Source organism: Caenorhabditis briggsae, assembly GCF_000004555.2.
Source record: "Caenorhabditis briggsae complete genome, chrIV, whole genome shotgun sequence".
In the NCBI taxonomy this organism is placed as follows: Eukaryota; Metazoa; Nematoda; class Chromadorea; order Rhabditida; family Rhabditidae; genus Caenorhabditis; species Caenorhabditis briggsae.
This window is the reverse complement of record NC_013487.2, coordinates 15,311,803-15,329,507: the sequence shown is the minus strand read 5'-3', so window position 1 is coordinate 15,329,507 and position 17,705 is coordinate 15,311,803. Positions and strand designations below refer to the sequence as shown.

Sequence of the window (17,705 nt, the reverse complement as noted above, 5' to 3'; positions counted from 1 at the left end):
CACCGAACCTTACGACGAAATGCACAAATCGTTCAAAAATTTGGTTGTAGCGGTAAAAATAGGCGAGAAATTCGAATTTCGCAATAAAATCAATCCAAAATCGATGGTTTTCCGAAATTTTTCGAAAAAAAATTTTTTTTCAAAAAATTTCAAAATTGTCCAATTTTGACAAAAATTGATATCACGAGCTCGAATGGCCTAAAAATCAATATTCTAGTGAAAAATTCCGAAAAAACGAAAATTTGAAAAAAAATTTTTTTCGAAATTTTGAAAAAAATAATTTTTGGAGTTTTCAAAAATTTTCAAAAACTACAGTAATCCATTTTTCGAATACTTTGTTTTCAAAATTTTCAGCCACCAATTCCATGTACTCCCAATCTGCTCCATCTTCATTTTCCACCTCAACTACAGTAACCACAAATTCCAATTTCTCAACTACAGTAACCCAGAACTACAGTAATCCATCGTCATCCGGTCTTCGTGTACATCCAGCCGATATTGCCACCATGCTCTTTTGAATGTTTTTTTTTCTGAATTTGTCTGAAAATTTTGAATTTCAGCCAAAAAATTTTTTTCTGGCTGAAAATAATTTTTTGTACATAATAAAATTTATTTTTATTTAGAAAAACCCGAAAACATTAATACATGGGAAGGAGATGTTGAGGACCAGTAGGGGGTTACTGTACATTCAAAAAAATTTTCAAATTGAAAAATTTTCCGGTAGCGGTGGGACGGGAAGAAACGCGTAGCGAAGGAAAAGCACCAAAACCAGGACGTTGAACATTTCGAACAAAAATAGGAAGAAAAAATCGATACGCGCGAAGATTTTGTTCCATTCGATTTCGACCTGAAAATAGGGAAATTTTGAAAATTTTCAAAAAAAAAATTTTTTTTTTGAAAAATTTCAAAATGCTCCAATTGTGATAAAAATCAATATCACGGCCTAAAATGGTCTGAAAATCAATATTCCCAAACAAAATTCCAAAAAAAAATTCGAAAATTGAGAAATTTATTTTTTTGAAATTTTTCAATTTTTTCCGAAAAGTTTTAGATTTAGCTAAAAATCAATATCAAATTCGAACTTCCCATCAAAAACTACCCTAAAAACTACTTTTTTGCATCTCTGACTCTTAATTTCGAGTTTTCGGGTTACTGTAGCGCCGATTCTGTGCAAACACCAACCGAAACACCGAACCTTACGACAAAATGCACAGAATGCTCAAAAATAGGCGTTTTAGGGGTGAAAATAGGTGGAAAAATCCAATTTCGTAGTGACAGACTGCGAAAACCCTCAAAAACTAGTCAAAAATGACTTTTGCACGAAAAAAGTGTTTTTTTTTCCAGAAAATTTTGAATTTGTGGATTTTCTGGAAGTTTCTGAAGGTATTAATTGTCATATTCTGATTTCCCACAAAATTTCACCCCAGTGTGCATTTTTCTGCGTCGTTAGCTTTTCTTTTGGGTTACTGTAGCGCCGTTTCTGTGCAAACACCAACCGAAACACCGAACCTTACGACAAAATGCACAGAATGCTTAAAAACTGTTGTTTTCGGGGTAAAAATGAGTGGGAAATTCGAATTTCACAATAAAAATGATCAAAAATCGATGATTTTTCGAAAAATTCAGATTTTTTGGAATTTTTGGAAATTTTTTTTCGAGAAATTTCAAAATCGTCTAAGTGTGATAAAAATTGATATCACGAGCTAAATCAGTTTGACAATCAATATTTCAGAGAGAAATTTCGAAAAAAACCCAAAATGAAATTTTTTTTTTTCGAAAATTTCACTGGTTTTTCAAAAAAAAGAGTCTAGGTTTATTTAAACCTAAAAATCAGTTTTTCCATAAAATATCGAACATTTTGAACCCAAACATTATCATATTTGAACAATTTTGATTTTTCAAAATTTGAAAAATTCAAATTTTCAAAAATTTTTTTGAAAATTTCAAATTTTAAATTTCTCACCCGATGCTGCCACTTCTGTTTTTCAATCCTTTCTCGATATGTTCTTTGAGCCCGTGCCACTTCAATCAGTTGATTGTAGATCGATATGAGGTCCGGGAAGCGGGGGCTGAAAATATTATTTTTTTTTGGTTGAAACTTTTGTTAAATAGTCATTTTTAGGCTCTCTTTGAAGTTTTTTACACTAAAAATTTGAAATTTCTGAGTTTCTAGCTTCAAAATGAGCCCAAACACGCCCCAATTCCGTCAATTTTGATTTTTGACCTAAAAACGCGACGCACGACCGCGACGCGCCGGGAATTTCAAAATGGAGCAAGCCTAGCCGTGTTTAGGCTCATTATGAAGCTCTTGATGAGTCAAATGTTAATTTTAACATTAAAATCCGGAATAAGCTGTTTTAAGCTTTAAAATAGGCCTAAACATGGACGAAATTACCGAAACATCGTCATGTTTAGTCCCAATTTGAGGGGGACAATGTGAGAATTTTTAGTTTTTCAAGAAAAAAATCAAATTTAGCTCAGTGAGAGCATCAAAATGAGCCCAAACACGATAGGATACTGTGTATTTTCAATTTTCGGGTGCGTCGCGGTCGCGCGTCGCGTTTTTTGGGCCAAAAATCAAAATTGACAGATTTGTGCCGTGTTGGGGCTCATTTCAAAGCTCACAAGCTCAGAAATCTGAAATTTTGGTTTTGCAGCCAATTGCTTTTCTTTGGAGCGTTTTAGGGCTGAAAATGAGTTTTTTGAAATTTTTAAAAACATTTTTTTTTTGAAAAATAGTCATGTTTAGGCTCATTTTGAAGCTCGGAACATAATTAATTTGAATTTTGCACATTTCAGGCATCAAAATGAGCCTAAACGCGCCTATTTTCACTTTAAATTCGGTCTTCTTTGGCTCCGCCCCCCCCCCCCTTTTAGGTATCCAAATTCCGAAGAATGTGGAGCATACGCGTGTTTGGGCTCATTTTGAAGCTTGAAACCTAGTAAATCTGAATTTGACATTTTTTGAGCTTTGAAATGAGCCTAAACACGCTTAAGATCCGGCCAATTCCAGATTTGGACCCCTAAAAGGGGGCGGAGCCTCATGAGGCTAGTTTTAAAGCAAAAGCAGTTGTGTTTGGGCTCATTTTGAAGCTCAGAAGCTCACAAATGTGATATTTTAAATCAAAACTCACGTAATCGTAGTAGGCTTCTCATTCATCTCACCAACACCATTAACACCGCCTCCATTCTGTTTCACCACTCGACAAACGTTCAGAAAAAGCAATCGATAATAGTGTACAGGTGGCATTTTGGAAGTTTGAATGCAGGATCTTGACATGGACAACATGGCCATGGATACGGCGACCCCGATTGCACATAAAAGGATAACCAGCATGATATAGTATCCTAGCAATGGGATAGCATCACTTTTGGGCATGGCACCGGCCACAATGTCGAGGAGTACGGTCATGGCCAACAGGGAACCAAGTCCCAGAGACACTTTTTCATTCCGTGGACCGTCGTTTGATCCAGGCGAGAAAATGCCCAAAATCGACAAGGCGGAGATTAGAAATGTGGGAACGACGATTACGGTAATGTAGTAGGTGGGTCTTCGGTTGAGATGAAGAATGTAATGAACTTCGGCCCGATATTCGCCCTCTTCCATGAATTTCATTTGTTTGACGGTCACATTCATCACTTGCCACTCGGCGTTGCCCTGGAAATTGGAAATTTCAGCGATTTTGAACGATTTTAAGCCATTTTAAGTCAAAATCGCAACCTTTAACTTTGAGCTTAATTATCTCGGTTACTGTAAGTGGTATCAAAACATTGCTAACTATAAAAATGTTTGACATGAAATCCGTAACAATTTATCAGTTGACAGTTTTTTGATGTCTCTTACGGGAACTGAGATAATTGAGCTCAAAGTTGAAGTTACACCTCTGACACGCGACTCACGACCGCGACGCACCCAAAAATCGATATCAACAAAACTAGTCGTGTTTAGGCTTATTTTGAAGCTCTTTCCAAGACAAACACAATGTTTTCAATTTCATGAAAATTAAAGCAAAACTAGAGAAGCTATGCCGTTTTGAAATTTTTGAGCCGATTTTTTTTTCAAAATCGGTAAAAATCCAAAATGCAAATGTTATCTAAATATATTAATGATTATACTCATTTAGAAGCTCTTATCGTAACAAAATCAATGATATAACTTTTATAGAGATTGGCCCAAAACTAGCAGCGCTAGACCCCTTCGAAGTTGCCAACACGCTACGCACGACCGCGACGCGCCCGAAAAGTCAATATTAATCGAAAATAGACGTGTTTAAACTTATTTTGAAGCTCTTCTCCTATCACACACAATAGTGTAACTTTTGTAAAAATTGGCGTAAAACTAGCGGAGCTACGCCTCTTTGAAGTTCTGACACGCAACGCACGACCGCGACGCGCCCGAAAAGTCAGTACCGATCAAAACGAATCGTGTTTAGACTCATTTTGAAGCTCTTTTTGTGACAAATTCAATGGTATATTTTTCACAAAAAATGGACCAAAACTTACGGAGTTATGATTTTTTGAAAATTAGTACTCACCGAAAAATAAGAGTCCACAGGTGGCTGTGTCGCATTTACATCCATTTCCTCAACAGATAACAATGGACTGGCGAGAGCAATTGCACAGAATTGCGTGTCAAATGGGAATAAATCGATATTGATTCGACATAGTGTACTGACGAATTGAGGCGAATTCACTTTGACATGACCCGTATGTTGGATGCGTACATCGTATCGATCGTCGGTTAGCATGTCTTTTGTGTCCATGCTGGAAATCGTTATGATGTTCAAATTAAGGAGGTTGCAAACTTTGAAATGAGCCCAAACATGACCATTTCTGGAGAAAAATGAGCAATTTTGCGACAATTCGAAAATAAATCGTTGAAATTTAAGATTGGTCATGTCTAGGCTCATTTTGAAGCTCCGAATGAGCTGATTCTGAATTTTGAACTTAAAATTTGAATTTGGCTGATGGAGAGCTTTAAAATGAGCCTAAACACGCCTAGGTTTGCTCAATTTTGAAATTTCGAGAGCGTCGCGGTCGTGCGTCGCGGTTTTTAGGTCAACAATCAAAATGGACTGATTCAGGGCGTGTTTAGGCTCATTTTGAAATTAAAATTTTGACAATTCTGGATTTTTGATTAAAAATTCAAAATTTTCAAGTTTGGAGCTTCAAAATGAACCCAAACACGACTGTTTTTTGAAAAAGAAAACATTTTTGGCAAAAATTGTGTTAGTCATGTTTGGGCTCATTTTGAAGCTTAGAACGAGCTGATTTTGAATTTCGACTGCGAAATCTGAATTTTGTTGATTGAGAGCGTCAAAATGAGCCTAAACACGCCTAAGTTTGCTCAAATTTGAAAGTCTAGACGCGTCGCGGTCGTGCGTCGCGGTTTTTAGATCAAAAATCAAAATGAACGGATTCAGGGCGTGTTTGGGCTCGTTTTAAAGCTAACAACATGAAAATTTTGAATTTATAGTTAAAAATCCATAAGTTTGAAAATTGAAGCTCCAAAATGAGCCCAAACACTAGCAAGTTTGAAAATATAATTTTTTTTGATTTTTTTCCCATTTAAACAGCTCACCTATTATAAATAAACAATTTTGGTACCCATACTAAACTTCTCGGCATCACAACTTGTGTCAATCCAGAATGGTCCGCCGGATTCCACGCTAGTTTCGGGTCCCGCCATTTCTGAACATGTGAAATGACGAAAGAGGCGACTTGTTGGTTTTCTCGCTGAAAATGAACAAATATAGGTCACGAATTTCAATTCCAGAGGTTATGGGCTTCAAAATGAGCTCAAACACGCCTATTTTTCCATTTAATTAGGGTTAGTTAGGCTCCGCCCCCTTTTCATATGGGGTCCATATTTCAAAGTGGGCGGAGCCTAGGCAAGTTTTGGCTCATTTTGGAGCTTTGAGGGTGCAATAAGCAAGTTTTTCAAATTTTAAGCTTTGAAATGGCCCCAAACACCCCTATTTTTACTTTTGAATCTGGCATTTTTAGGCTCCGCCCACTTTCAGGGGTCCAAATTCCAACGTGGGCGGAGCTTAGGCGTATTTGGGCTTATTTTTGAAGCGCTGATTATGCAAAATTCAGATTTTTTAAAATTCTAGCTTCAAAATGAGCCTAAACACGACTAAGCGCCGCCCACTTTGAGTTTTTGAACGCGTCGCGGTCGTGCGTCGCGGTCGTGCGTCGCGTGTCATATGGGAAATTCAAAGTGGGCGGAACCTAGTCGTGTTTGTGCTCATTTTGAAGCTCTCGGAGAGCCAAATCCGAATTTTACATTTTCAAATAAAAAAACACTCACCACTTCTGTCAAAATGCCCAAAACAATTGTCATATGTACTATCACTGGTCGATTCGTTTCGGCGAATGGTCTTACGCGTTTATCATATCGTCGTTGTATTGTCTCGATTAAATGTGTTGGTTCTGCTGAATATTTTGGACATCTGGATATTTGGAAATTTGGAAAAAAACATAAAAACTATTTTTTTGAAAATTTGTTTTCAAAAAATTCGAAATTGAGCAAATCTAGTCATGTTAGGGCTCAATTTGAAGGGAAAAGCTTAAAATTTTTGGATTTGTAGGTAAAGATTTGAGTTTGGGAAGCTGAGAGCTTCAGAACGAGCCTAAACACAACCAGATTTGATTCACTTTGAAGATTTGGGTGCGTCGCGGTCGCGCGTCGCGTGTTTTTGGTCAAAAATCAAAATAGACCAATTTGAGTCGTGTTTAGGCTCATTTCAAAGCTCACAGTTTCAGAAATCCAAAAATGTAGTTTTCCAGCCGTTTGCTCTATTTCGAAGCGTTTTATGACTGAAAATTTCTTGTCTGAAAATTTTCGAAACTTTCAAAAAATGGGAAAACTTGAGAATTTTCAATTTTCTTGTCAAAAATCGAATGCAGAAAGCTGAGAGCTTCGAAATGAGCCCAAACACGACAAGATTTGAACAACTTTGAAAATTCGGGTGCGTCGCGGTCGCGCGTCGCTTGTTTTTGGTCAAAAATCAAAATTGACCAATTTGAGTCGTGTTTAGGCTCATTTCAAAGCTCATGAGCTCACAAGTTCAAAATTTTTATAATTTCCCACCTTTAACATATCCATCATCATGATTATAATGATTGTGTTGTTGTAACAGCCGACTGGACCTCACATGACCAATTTTCATCGATATTAAAACGGAAATTAATTGTAGGAAATACATAGTTTTTTCTGAAAAATTTTTTTTTTGGAAAACAGAGATTTAGAGAAAAAAAGAAAATCAAAAAGACGACATCAGAAATTCTTTTTTGGCCGTATAGCAGAGGAAATCTGATTTAAAGGGAGGGATGTGTCCCAAAAAAATTTCTCTGAAAAATTTTTTTCTCAGAAAAAAAGATGCGGATGTTTTTTTTTCTAAAACCGGAAGTGGAGATTTTTTCTGGGACTAAAAGTGTCTTAATTGGATTTGGAAGTGGAAATTTTTACAAAAAAAAGCAAAAATTCAAAATTTTGAAATCTGAATTTTTTAAAAGCGCGTATCTCAAAAGCTCAGATAGCTATCAGAAAGCGGTTAATTACAAAATTGCTCAGCATAGAATTTTACACATTTTTGTAGTTTATAGTTTTCGAATGGGTACTGTAGTTTTTGAGATATGCGCCTTTAAACTTTAAGCTTGGGAGACGCAGAGAAACGAGTAGCTGTTGTTTAAAGGCGCATAACTCAAAAACTACGGTACTTATCAAAAAGTGCTCAACTACAAAATTACTCAACATAAAATTATACATATTTTTAGAATTTACAATTTTTAGTAGGTACTGTAGTTTTTGAGATATGCGCCTTTAAAGAGACACAGACACTTTCTCTCGGGAAGCGGCGATCGCTTACATTTAAAGGCGCATATCTCGAAAACCAAAAAAGTTATCAAAAAGTTGTTAACTTCAACATTGCTCAGCATAAAATTTTACAGTTTTTATAAATTACAGATTTCGTCTGGCTACTGTAGTTTTGGAGATATGCGCCTTTAAAAAAGAGGCCAGAACCTCCCATAACCTGATTTTCGAGGGATAAATTCAACGGAGATTTTTTGAAAAAAGAGCGGGAAATTCGAAAAACGAGTAGAATGCGTTCAAAAAGTGAATCAGAAGAATATTCGAAAAAAAAAGAAAAATAGCAAAATAGCTTTTTTTTTCGAAATCTTCCAAAATTTTGAAATTTTGAAATTTTGAAAAAAGTTTGAATAACGACGTATTGCTAGAAGATGTTTGATCATAAAAAAAACGAAACTTCTAAAATTCTAAAATTCTAAAATTCTAAAATTCGAAACTTCTAAAATTCTAAAATTCTAAAATTCTAAAATTCTAAAATTTTAAAATTCTAAAATTCTAAAATTCTAAAATTCTAAAATTCTAAAATTCTAAAATTCTAAAATTCTAAAATTTTAAAATTCTAAAATTTTAAAATTCTAAAATTCTAAAATTCTAAAATTCTAAAATTCTAAAATTCTAAAATTCTAAAATTCGAAAATTCTAAAATTCTAAAATTCTAAAATTCTAAAATTCTGAAATTCTAAAATTCTGAAATTCTAAAATTCTGAAATTCTAAAATTCTGAAATTCTAAAATTCTGAAATTTTAAAATTCTAAAATTCTAAAATTCTAAAATTCTAAAATTCTAAAATTCTAAAATTCGAAACTTCTAAAATTCTAAAATTCTAAAATTCTAAAATTCTAAAATTTTAAAATTCTAAAATTCTAAAATTCTAAAATTCTAAAATTCTAAAATTCTAAAATTCTAAAATTCTAAAATTTTAAAATTCTAAAATTTTAAAATTCTAAAATTCTAAAATTCTAAAATTCTAAAATTCTAAAATTCTAAAATTCTAAAATTCGAAACTTCTAAAATTCTAAAATTCTAAAATTCTAAAATTCTGAAATTCTAAAATTCTGAAATTTTAAAATTCTAAAATTCTAAAATTCTAAAATTCTAAAATTCTAAAATTCTAAAATTCTAAAATTCTAAAATTCTGAAATTCTAAAATTCTGAAATTCTAAAATTCTAAAATTCTAAAATTCTAAAATTCTAAAATTCTAAAATTCTAAAATTCTAAAATTCGAAACTTCTAAAATTCTAAAATTCTAAAATTCTAAAATTCTAAAATTCTAAAATTCGAAACTTCTAAAATTCTAAAATTCTAAAATTCTAAAATTCTAAAATTCTAAAATTCTAAAATTCTAAAATTCTAAAATTCCGAAAATTCCAAAAATTCTAAAATTCTAAAATTCTAAAATTCTAAAATTCTAAAATTCTAAAATTCTAAAATTCTAAAATTCTAAAATTCTAAAATTCTAAAATTCTAAAATTCTAAAATTCTAAAATTCTAAAATTCCGAAAATTCCAAAAATTCTAAAATTCCAAAAATTCCAAAAGTTCTAAAATTCCAAAAATTCTAAAAGTTCTAAAATTCCAAAAATTCTAAAATTCTAAAATTCTAAAATTCTAAAATTCTAAAATTCTAAAATTCTAAAATTCTAAAATTCTAAAATTCTAAAATTCTAAAATTATAACATTCTGAAATTTTAAAATTCTAAAATTCTAAAATTCTAAAATTCGAAACTTCTAAAATTCTAAAATTCTAAAATTCTAAAATTCTGAAATTTTAAAATTCTAAAATTCTAAAATTCTAAAATTCTAAAATTCTAAAATTCTAAAATTCTAAATTTCGACCTTTTTTCAAAAATTCTCTCAAAAAACTCGATTCTTTCTCTCAAAATGTGATCATCGGATCACATTTCAAGAGGTATACGTTGCTTCTCCAGATGTCTATGTTCTCTGGAAACAATTTTTTGAAAAAAAAATCTCGGAAATTCAAAAATCACAAAAAGAGACCAAAAAGTGGGCGGAGCCTAATTTCAAGTGACCGGAAGTATACCTATACCCAGTAGCCAGCTAACACAATACCCACCCACGAAAAGTTTGTAGTTCGAAAAAACAATTTTTTTTGAAAAAAAAAGCTACACCGGAAATCCGGTGTAGCCATTTGCTAGGCACACACAAACTTTAAAAGCACATATCTCCAAAACTACAGTAGCTAGGGCAAAATTATCAACTTCAAAATTGTCCAGCATAAATTTTTACACATTTTTGTAGTTTGTAGTTTTTAGATAGGTACTGTAGTTTTAAAGATTCAGCGATGGGGAGACGCAGAGAGACGGGGGAGGCGCCTTGAAGCTGATGTTTAAAGGCGCATATCTTGAAAACTACTGTTGCTAGAGAAAAATTGTCAACTACAAAATTGCTTAACATAAAATTTTACACATTTGTGAAGTTTATAGGTTTTGAATAGGTACTGTAGTTTGTGAGGTATGCGCCTTTAAAGTTGAAGGTTGCCAGACATCCTTCCGTATGCTTGAGTGTCTGCGTCTCTTTAAAGGCGCATATCTCAAAAACTACGGTAGCTAGAAAAAAGTTGTCAACTAAACAAATGAAGCTCTAGTTTTGTTAAGCATGTTCTGCAAATTTCAAATAAATCCAAAAAAGTTCAAGTCTCAAAAACGTAGATCAGCGGGAGAAAAGAAAAGTGTATTGGTAAACTGACTCTCCTCATTGTTAGTGTAATTTTCTTCTTCATTTTTTCTTCATTTCGCTAAAAAGTGTCAAATTACATTCAGAAAAAAAACGGAGGGAACACAGAAAAGTTTGAAAATGTTTTTTTTTCCGGGATTTAGAAAATTTACCAATAAATTAAAAATTGATCAATTTCAGCCAAATTTGGGCTCAATTTGAATGGAAAAACTTGAGAATTTCAAAATTTCATGTTTGAACTTGAATTTAGAAAGCTGAGCGCTTCAAAATGAGCCCAAACACGACAACATTTGGTGAGCTTTGAAATTTCGGGTGCGTCGCGGTCGTGCGTCGCGTGTTTCAGCCAAAAGTCAAAACCGACGGAATTAGGTCGTGTTTACGCTCATTTTGAAGCTCACAACGGCAGAAACTCAAAAAATCAGATTTCGAGTCAGTCGCTCCGATATGAAGCATTTTATGACTGAAAATAATTTTTCTGAAAATTTTCAAAAATTTTCAAAACTTTCAAAACACGGGAAAAACTTGAGATTTTCAAATTTTTATGTACAAATTTGAATTAAGTAAGCGGAGAGCTTCAAAATGAGTCTAAACACGGCCAGATTCGGTGAGCTTTAAAATTTCGGGTGCGTCGCGGTCGTGCGTCGCGTCGTGTTTCGGTCAAAATCCAAAATTACTAAATTCTAGTCGTGTTTAGGCTCATTTTGTTGCTCACAACTGCGGAAATTCAAAAAACTTGGTTTTGAGTTGATTTCTTCATTTTGAAGCGTTTTATGGCTGAAAATAATTAGTCTGAAAATTTTCGAAAATTTCAAATTTCGCCAATTCTAGTCGTGTTTAGGATCATTTTGAAGGTTTTGACTCAAGAAATTCAAATTTAGTATTCAAACTTTATAATTTTCAAGTTTGGACCCGTTTATATGGTCCGGAAGGTGTGAGATATTGAAATTTTCACCTAGGCAATAAACTTGGCTAATTTAACTCAAAATTGACATTTTTATCGGAAAAAAAAGATAATTCTTAGTCTGAACTTTTCTCTAGCACAAAAAAAAAACATCCGGGCCCACAAAAAATATTTTTTCAAACAAAGGAATGTCTACTTTTTATGTGCTGCCGTGTTTTACATTCTTTTCAATGTTTTATTGGGTTTTTCCCCGTTTTTTATGCTTTTGGGACGGACCCATAAGTTTATGTATTGTGTTTAGTGTCTAGGTATGACGAATGTTCAGACGACTCGCTTTTTTCCGCTTTGTTTTATGGCGAAAATGTGATTTTATGATTTTCTGGAACTTTGGAGGTATAAGGGGCCAAAATGGCTTCCAGAGTTCTTTATATAGCCTGAAACAGAAAAATTCAGATTTTTCAGACAATTTCCTTCAAAATGAGCCTAAACACGGCCATTTTTGGAAAAAATACATTTTTCAAAAAAATATTTTTTTTTCACAAAATTTGCAGAGTCAAAATTATTTGGGCTGTAAATCACTTCAAAATGACCATATTGACTTAAAAATCAAATTTTTAGGTTTTTGAGATTGTTAGCTTCAGAATGAGCCCAAACACGACCTAAATCCGTCAACTTTGATTTTCAGCATACACGCGACGCACGACCGCGACGCGTCGGAAGTTTCAAAGGTAACCGAATCGGGTCGTGTTTAGGCTTATTTTGAAGCTTAGAAAAATTTCATAATTTTGGACAATAAATCAAAATGTGCTATTCATAAGCTTCAAAATGAGCCCAAACACGACTAATTTCAAAAAAAAAAGTTAGACCCAAATGTATTTTGCCTATAAAACGCTTCAAAATCTCCCAATCGAACTGAATATAAAATTTTTGAACTTTTGGTGTTGTTAGCTTCAAAATGAGCCTAAACACGGCCTAAATCCGTCAGTTTTGATCTTTGGCCAGAAACACGCGACGCACGACCGCGACGCAACGGAAATCTCAAAGTTAACCGAATCGTGTCGTGTTTGGGCTCATTTTAAAGCTTAAAACATCTAGAATTTAAAAATGAATGAGGAAAATCAAAATATTCAAGTCCTAAGCTTCAAAATGAGCTCAAACATGACTAACTTTGAGAAAAAACGTTTCTTTCGAAACTAGTCGTTTTTAGGCTCGTTGTGAAGCTGAAAACCTGCCTAGGCTGAATTTTTACAGTTATGACCAAACTTTGCAAGTTGTGAGCTTTGAAATGAGCCCAAACACGACAAAGTTCTACCAACTTTGAAATTTCAGGCGCGTCGCGGTCGCGCGTCGCGTTGTTCCGCCGAAAATTGAAGTTCACGAAATTGGGTTGTGTTTGGGCTCATTTTGAAGCTCATGAGCTCAGAAATCTAAAAATCATGTTTTTGGGCCGATCGGATCAGTTCGAAACGGGATTTTAAGCATAAAACAAAACGAATTTTCAGGTTCTGTAAGCTTCTGAACACAGTTAACTTGAAAAATAGACAGAAAATCTTGAGAAAAAAGGTCAAAAACTCAAACTTTCGAAGGTCAAATAGATTGTAGAAAAGGAAAAGGGAAAATGGGTGTTTAGGTTTCCCATGAAGCTTATCCTTAAAAAGCACTTCCCTCATTTTCAATTTTTAAGCCAGAGACATGTGAATCGTCTTAAAACCCAAAAAAAAAGGAGAAAGGACTTCCCGGTGAAGGATTTTGAGGTGGGAAGATGTGGGAAAAAACTTGAGACATAAAAACTTCAAAAAAGTGGGAAAAGTATGAAAAATTAGCATTAAAAAGTTGAGTTTAGTTTGAACTTTTGAGGGCTGACATCTTTAAAGACGTATATCTCAAAAACTACAGTAGCCAGGACAAATTTGTCAACTACAAAATTGTTCAGCATAAAATTCTACACATTTTCATTGTTTACAAAACTTAAATGGGCACTGTAGTTTTTGAGATATGCGCCTTTAAAGTTGACGATTGCCGAGGTGCGCCTCTTGCTGGAGGAGATTACCTACGTCTCTTTAAAGGCGCATATCTCGAAAACTACGGTAGCTACAAAAAAGTTGTCAACTACAAAAATGTGTGAAATTTTATGTTGAGCAATTTGGTAGTATTCACATTTGTCCTAGCTACAGTAGTTTTTAAGATGTGCGCTTTTAAAAAACGATGACTTTCGAAAATTAAAATTTTTTTCGAAATCGCCAATTTTTTCCCAATTTTTGAGCCATTTACGTTATTTCAACAGATTGTTTCCAGATTTTTAGCTTTGAAGTTTCAGAAAATTTCAGAAAATCTATAAAAAATTCTACCTCACATTCCAGACTAGTACTTTGGTCCATATACAACAATAACTACCTAATTGCCCAAGAAAAATAATTTTCGGCCATTCAACAAAAAAGTTGAACACCACATACGAAATCGAGTACTTACTTACTCTCTCGAGTAAAATTTAGACGTCTTGTGACTCAAAAAAAGTGGGCGGAGCTTGAACGAACTTTTGGAACCAAGAATCGGGCACAACTGGAGGCTTTGAGATGACGAAAACAAGAGGGATAAGTCGATTTTCAGGATATTTATGAAGGAAAAAAGTTCAAAATTCATAGTTTTGAAGTTTCTAGCTTCAAATTGAGCCTAAACACGACTATTTTTCAAGATTTTTTTTTTGAAAAATTTTGAAATTTTCAGAGTCAGACTTGTTTTTGGCTATAACTCGCTTCAAAATGATCCAGGTTTTTCAAAGCTTGAATTTTTGAATTTCTGAATTTATGAGCTTTAAAATGAGCCCAAACACGACCCAATTCCGTTAATTTCAATTTCTGCGCAAAACACGTGACGCACGACCGCGACGCACCCGAAAATTCAAAATTCACCGAATCCTGGCGTGTTTGGGCTCATTTTGAAGCTCGCAACTTGCCGAATTCAGATTTTTATTTAAAAAGTTAAGGATCAGAGCAATTAGGGCTTCAAAATAAGCTTCAACATGGCTGATTGTCAGAATTTCGTCGCTTTTAGGCTCATTTTGAAGCTCGCATCCCGAAAAAACCAGTTTTTTTCATAAAAATCATGAAATTAGCTTGTTTTAAGCTTTAAAATGAGCTCAAACACGACCCAGATCCGTCCATTTTCAATTTTCTGCAAAACAAGCGACGCAGGACCGCGACGCACCCGAAGTTTCAAAACCTACGCAACCTAGTCGTGTTTGGGCTCATTTTGAAGCTGGTAACTTGCCAAACTAGGATTTTGAGACGAAAATGTAAGATCAGCACATTTTGAGCTACAAAATGAGCCCAAAACATGACTATTTATTGAAAAAAATGTTCCTCCAAAAAATGTTTTTTTTTCAATTTCAATCGTGTTTGGGCTCATTTTGAAGGAAATAAGCTGAAAATTTTGATTTTTGTGTTTTCAGTCACTTTTTGGACGGTTTGAATGCATTTATGTGCTGTCAAAGTTGAAAAATTGAAACATTGTTGAAACATTGGTTTTCTGGAACCTTCTAGAAAATTCTAGAAAATTCCAAAAAATTCCCACAAAAGTCTGAAGAACTTGAGAGAAAAGTGGGAGAAGCACTCTCTAATGCTAATCCTCCTTTCTTTCAAAAAATTCAAAAAAATTTCCAGAATCTTCTGTCCCAAAAGTCCCGAAATGTCCCAAAAAAACGTGGGGAGGAGGAGGAATGAGAAATTAGTGGGGGGGGGGGGGGGGGGATTTGAATTTTGAAGTGAAAAAATGGAGAAGAAGAAGGAAAAGAAATGCTTGAAGGAGTTGAAAAATTACTCAGCTTTTCCTGGTTTTTGGGTACTTTGGGAGATTAAAATTTTCCAAAAAAAAATTTTTTTTTTGAAAATTGAAACTTTCAATTTGAAAGTGAAAAATGGGTTTTGGTTTTTGAAAAATCTGAAATTTCGGAGAATTCTAGAAATTTTTAGCAGTCAAAAAAATGAACAAAGAGAAAACTATTTCTCGAAAAATTCACATTTTTTAAAGGCGCATATCTCTGAAACTACAGTACCTAGCACAAAGTTGTCAATTACAAAGTTGCTCAGCATAACATTTCACACATTTTTGTAGTTAACAATTTTGTTTTAGCTACTGTAGTTTTTGAGATATGCGCCTTTAAAGAGACGCAGACACTCTCCTCGATCAAGGGATGCCTCTAAGCAAACTTCATCTTTAAAGCCGCATATCTCAAAAACTACAGTACCTATATAAAAACTATAAACTACAAAAATGTGTAAAATTTTATGCTGAGCAATTTTTAGTTAACAACTTTTTTCTAGCTATCGTAGTTTTTGAGATATGCGCCTTTAAAGAATTTAATTTTTGGAAGTTTTTTTTGAAAAATTGGAAAGTCCACAAAGTTTTAGGACGCATATCGCAAAAACTACAGTACCTATTGCAAAATTGCAAATTACAAAAATGTTCAAAATTTTATGATGAGCAACTTTTTAGTTGACAACTTTTTGATAGGTACTGTAGTTTTTGAGATATGCGCCTTTTAACTTTTTTCGGGAAAATAAGATTTGGAAATTTTCCCAACATTTTCAGAATTCTCCTAAATTCATTTTTTTCAGAAAATGAAATCTTCAAATTTGAAGTAAAGAATGATAAGTTATGAAAAGTCAGAATTCTGAAAAATCTCAAAAAAAATAGGAATTTCAGAGAATTCGAAAAATTTTTTTTTTGAAAATTTCAATAAATATACAAACTTCAAAGGCGCATATCTAAAAAACTACGGTAGCTAGAGAAAATTATTTTACAACCAAAATGTGTGAAATTTTATGCTGAGTAATTTTGTAGTTCACAACTTTTTGCTAGCTACAATTGTTTTGGAGATATGCGCCTTTAAAGAGACGCAGACACTCTCATCAAGCAAAGGACGCTCCAAAGCAACCGTCAACTTTAAAGGCGCATATCTCAAAACTACAGTACCTACCAAAAAACTGCGAACTACAAACATGTATAAAATTTTATGCTGAGCAATTTTCTAGTTGACAACTTTTTTTAGCTACCGTAGTTCGGGAGATATGCGCCTTTAAACATTTCCCGTTTTTGGAAAACAGGGGAGACGCAGACAACGAGAGTGTCTCGTTGTCAACCCATTTCCAGCCAATTTCAGTGATTTTATACCAAGGAAAAGTTCAAAAATTCTGACCATTGACTAAAAATTGTTTCTTGAAATTTTTTGGAATTTTTTGGAATTTTCTATTCACTGTTTGTTTGAATGGACCCTTTCTAAAAGAGGGTCCATTCAAAATGGGAACGGCTGACTAATCGAGGACCAAAAATAGGGAAAATCTTTCAAAAAAAAAAGAAGAAGAAAGGTAAAAATAAATATGTGGACATTTTTTTCCTGTCCATTATTCTCATATAACAATGGCTTTTTAGATTTTCATAGATCAAAAATGATTGTTTGTCGGATATTTTTGGCTATTATGAAATTTAAAGACGCATATCTCAAAAACTAGAAGAGATGGAGCAAAATTGTCAACTACATAATTGCTCAACATTAAATTTTAGACACTTCTGTAGTTTTCAGTTTTTCAATAGGTACTGTTGTTTTTGAGATGTGCGCCTTTAATCTTGAAGGTTGCCGGCCGCTCTTTTGCTCAAGAAGAGTGTCTGCGTTTCTTTAAAGGCACATATATCAAAAACTACAGTACCTAGCGGAAAAAAAAATTACAAAAATATGTAAAATTTTATGCTGAGCAATTTTATAGTAAGTTACTTTTTGACAGCTATTGTAGTTTTTGCGTTATGCGCCTTTAAAGAGACGCAGACACTCTACATGAGCATGAGACGCCTCTGGGCAAACTGCAACTTTAAAGGCGCATATCTCACTAACTACGGTAGCTAGAATAAAATTGTCAACTACAAAATTACTCACCATAAAATTTCATACATTTTTGTAATTTACAACTTTTTGATAGCTACCGTAGTTAGTGAGATATGCGCCTTTAAAGTTGCAGTTTGCCCAGAGGCGTCTCATGCTCATGTAGAGTGTCTGCGTCTCTTTAAAGGCGCATAACGCAAAAACTACAATAGCTGTCAAAAAGTAACTTACTATAAAATTGCTCAGCATAAAATTTTACATATTTTTGTAATTTTTTTTTCCGCTAGGTACTGTAGTTTTTGATATATGTGCCTTTAAAGAAACGCAGACACTCTTCTTGAGCAAAAGAATTCCACCACATT

The 17,705-nt window shown here is 33.6% G+C and overlaps 1 protein-coding gene across 1 annotated transcript; it reads right to left on the bottom strand.

Annotated features, from left to right (window-relative positions):
- Nucleotides 1-700: 700 nt before the first annotated feature.
- Cbr-lgc-9 lies at nt 701-7,211 on the bottom strand (the record flags this gene model as incomplete). The annotated part of the gene is made up of 7 exons (XM_002634684.1): nt 701-847; nt 1,964-2,069; nt 3,135-3,658; nt 4,536-4,764; nt 5,582-5,736; nt 6,314-6,438; nt 7,097-7,211. The coding sequence occupies 7 exons, from the start codon at nt 7,209-7,211 to the stop codon at nt 701-703; spliced, it is 1,401 nt and encodes a 466-aa protein (XP_002634730.1).
- Between the last annotated feature and the right edge of the window lie 10,494 nt (nt 7,212-17,705).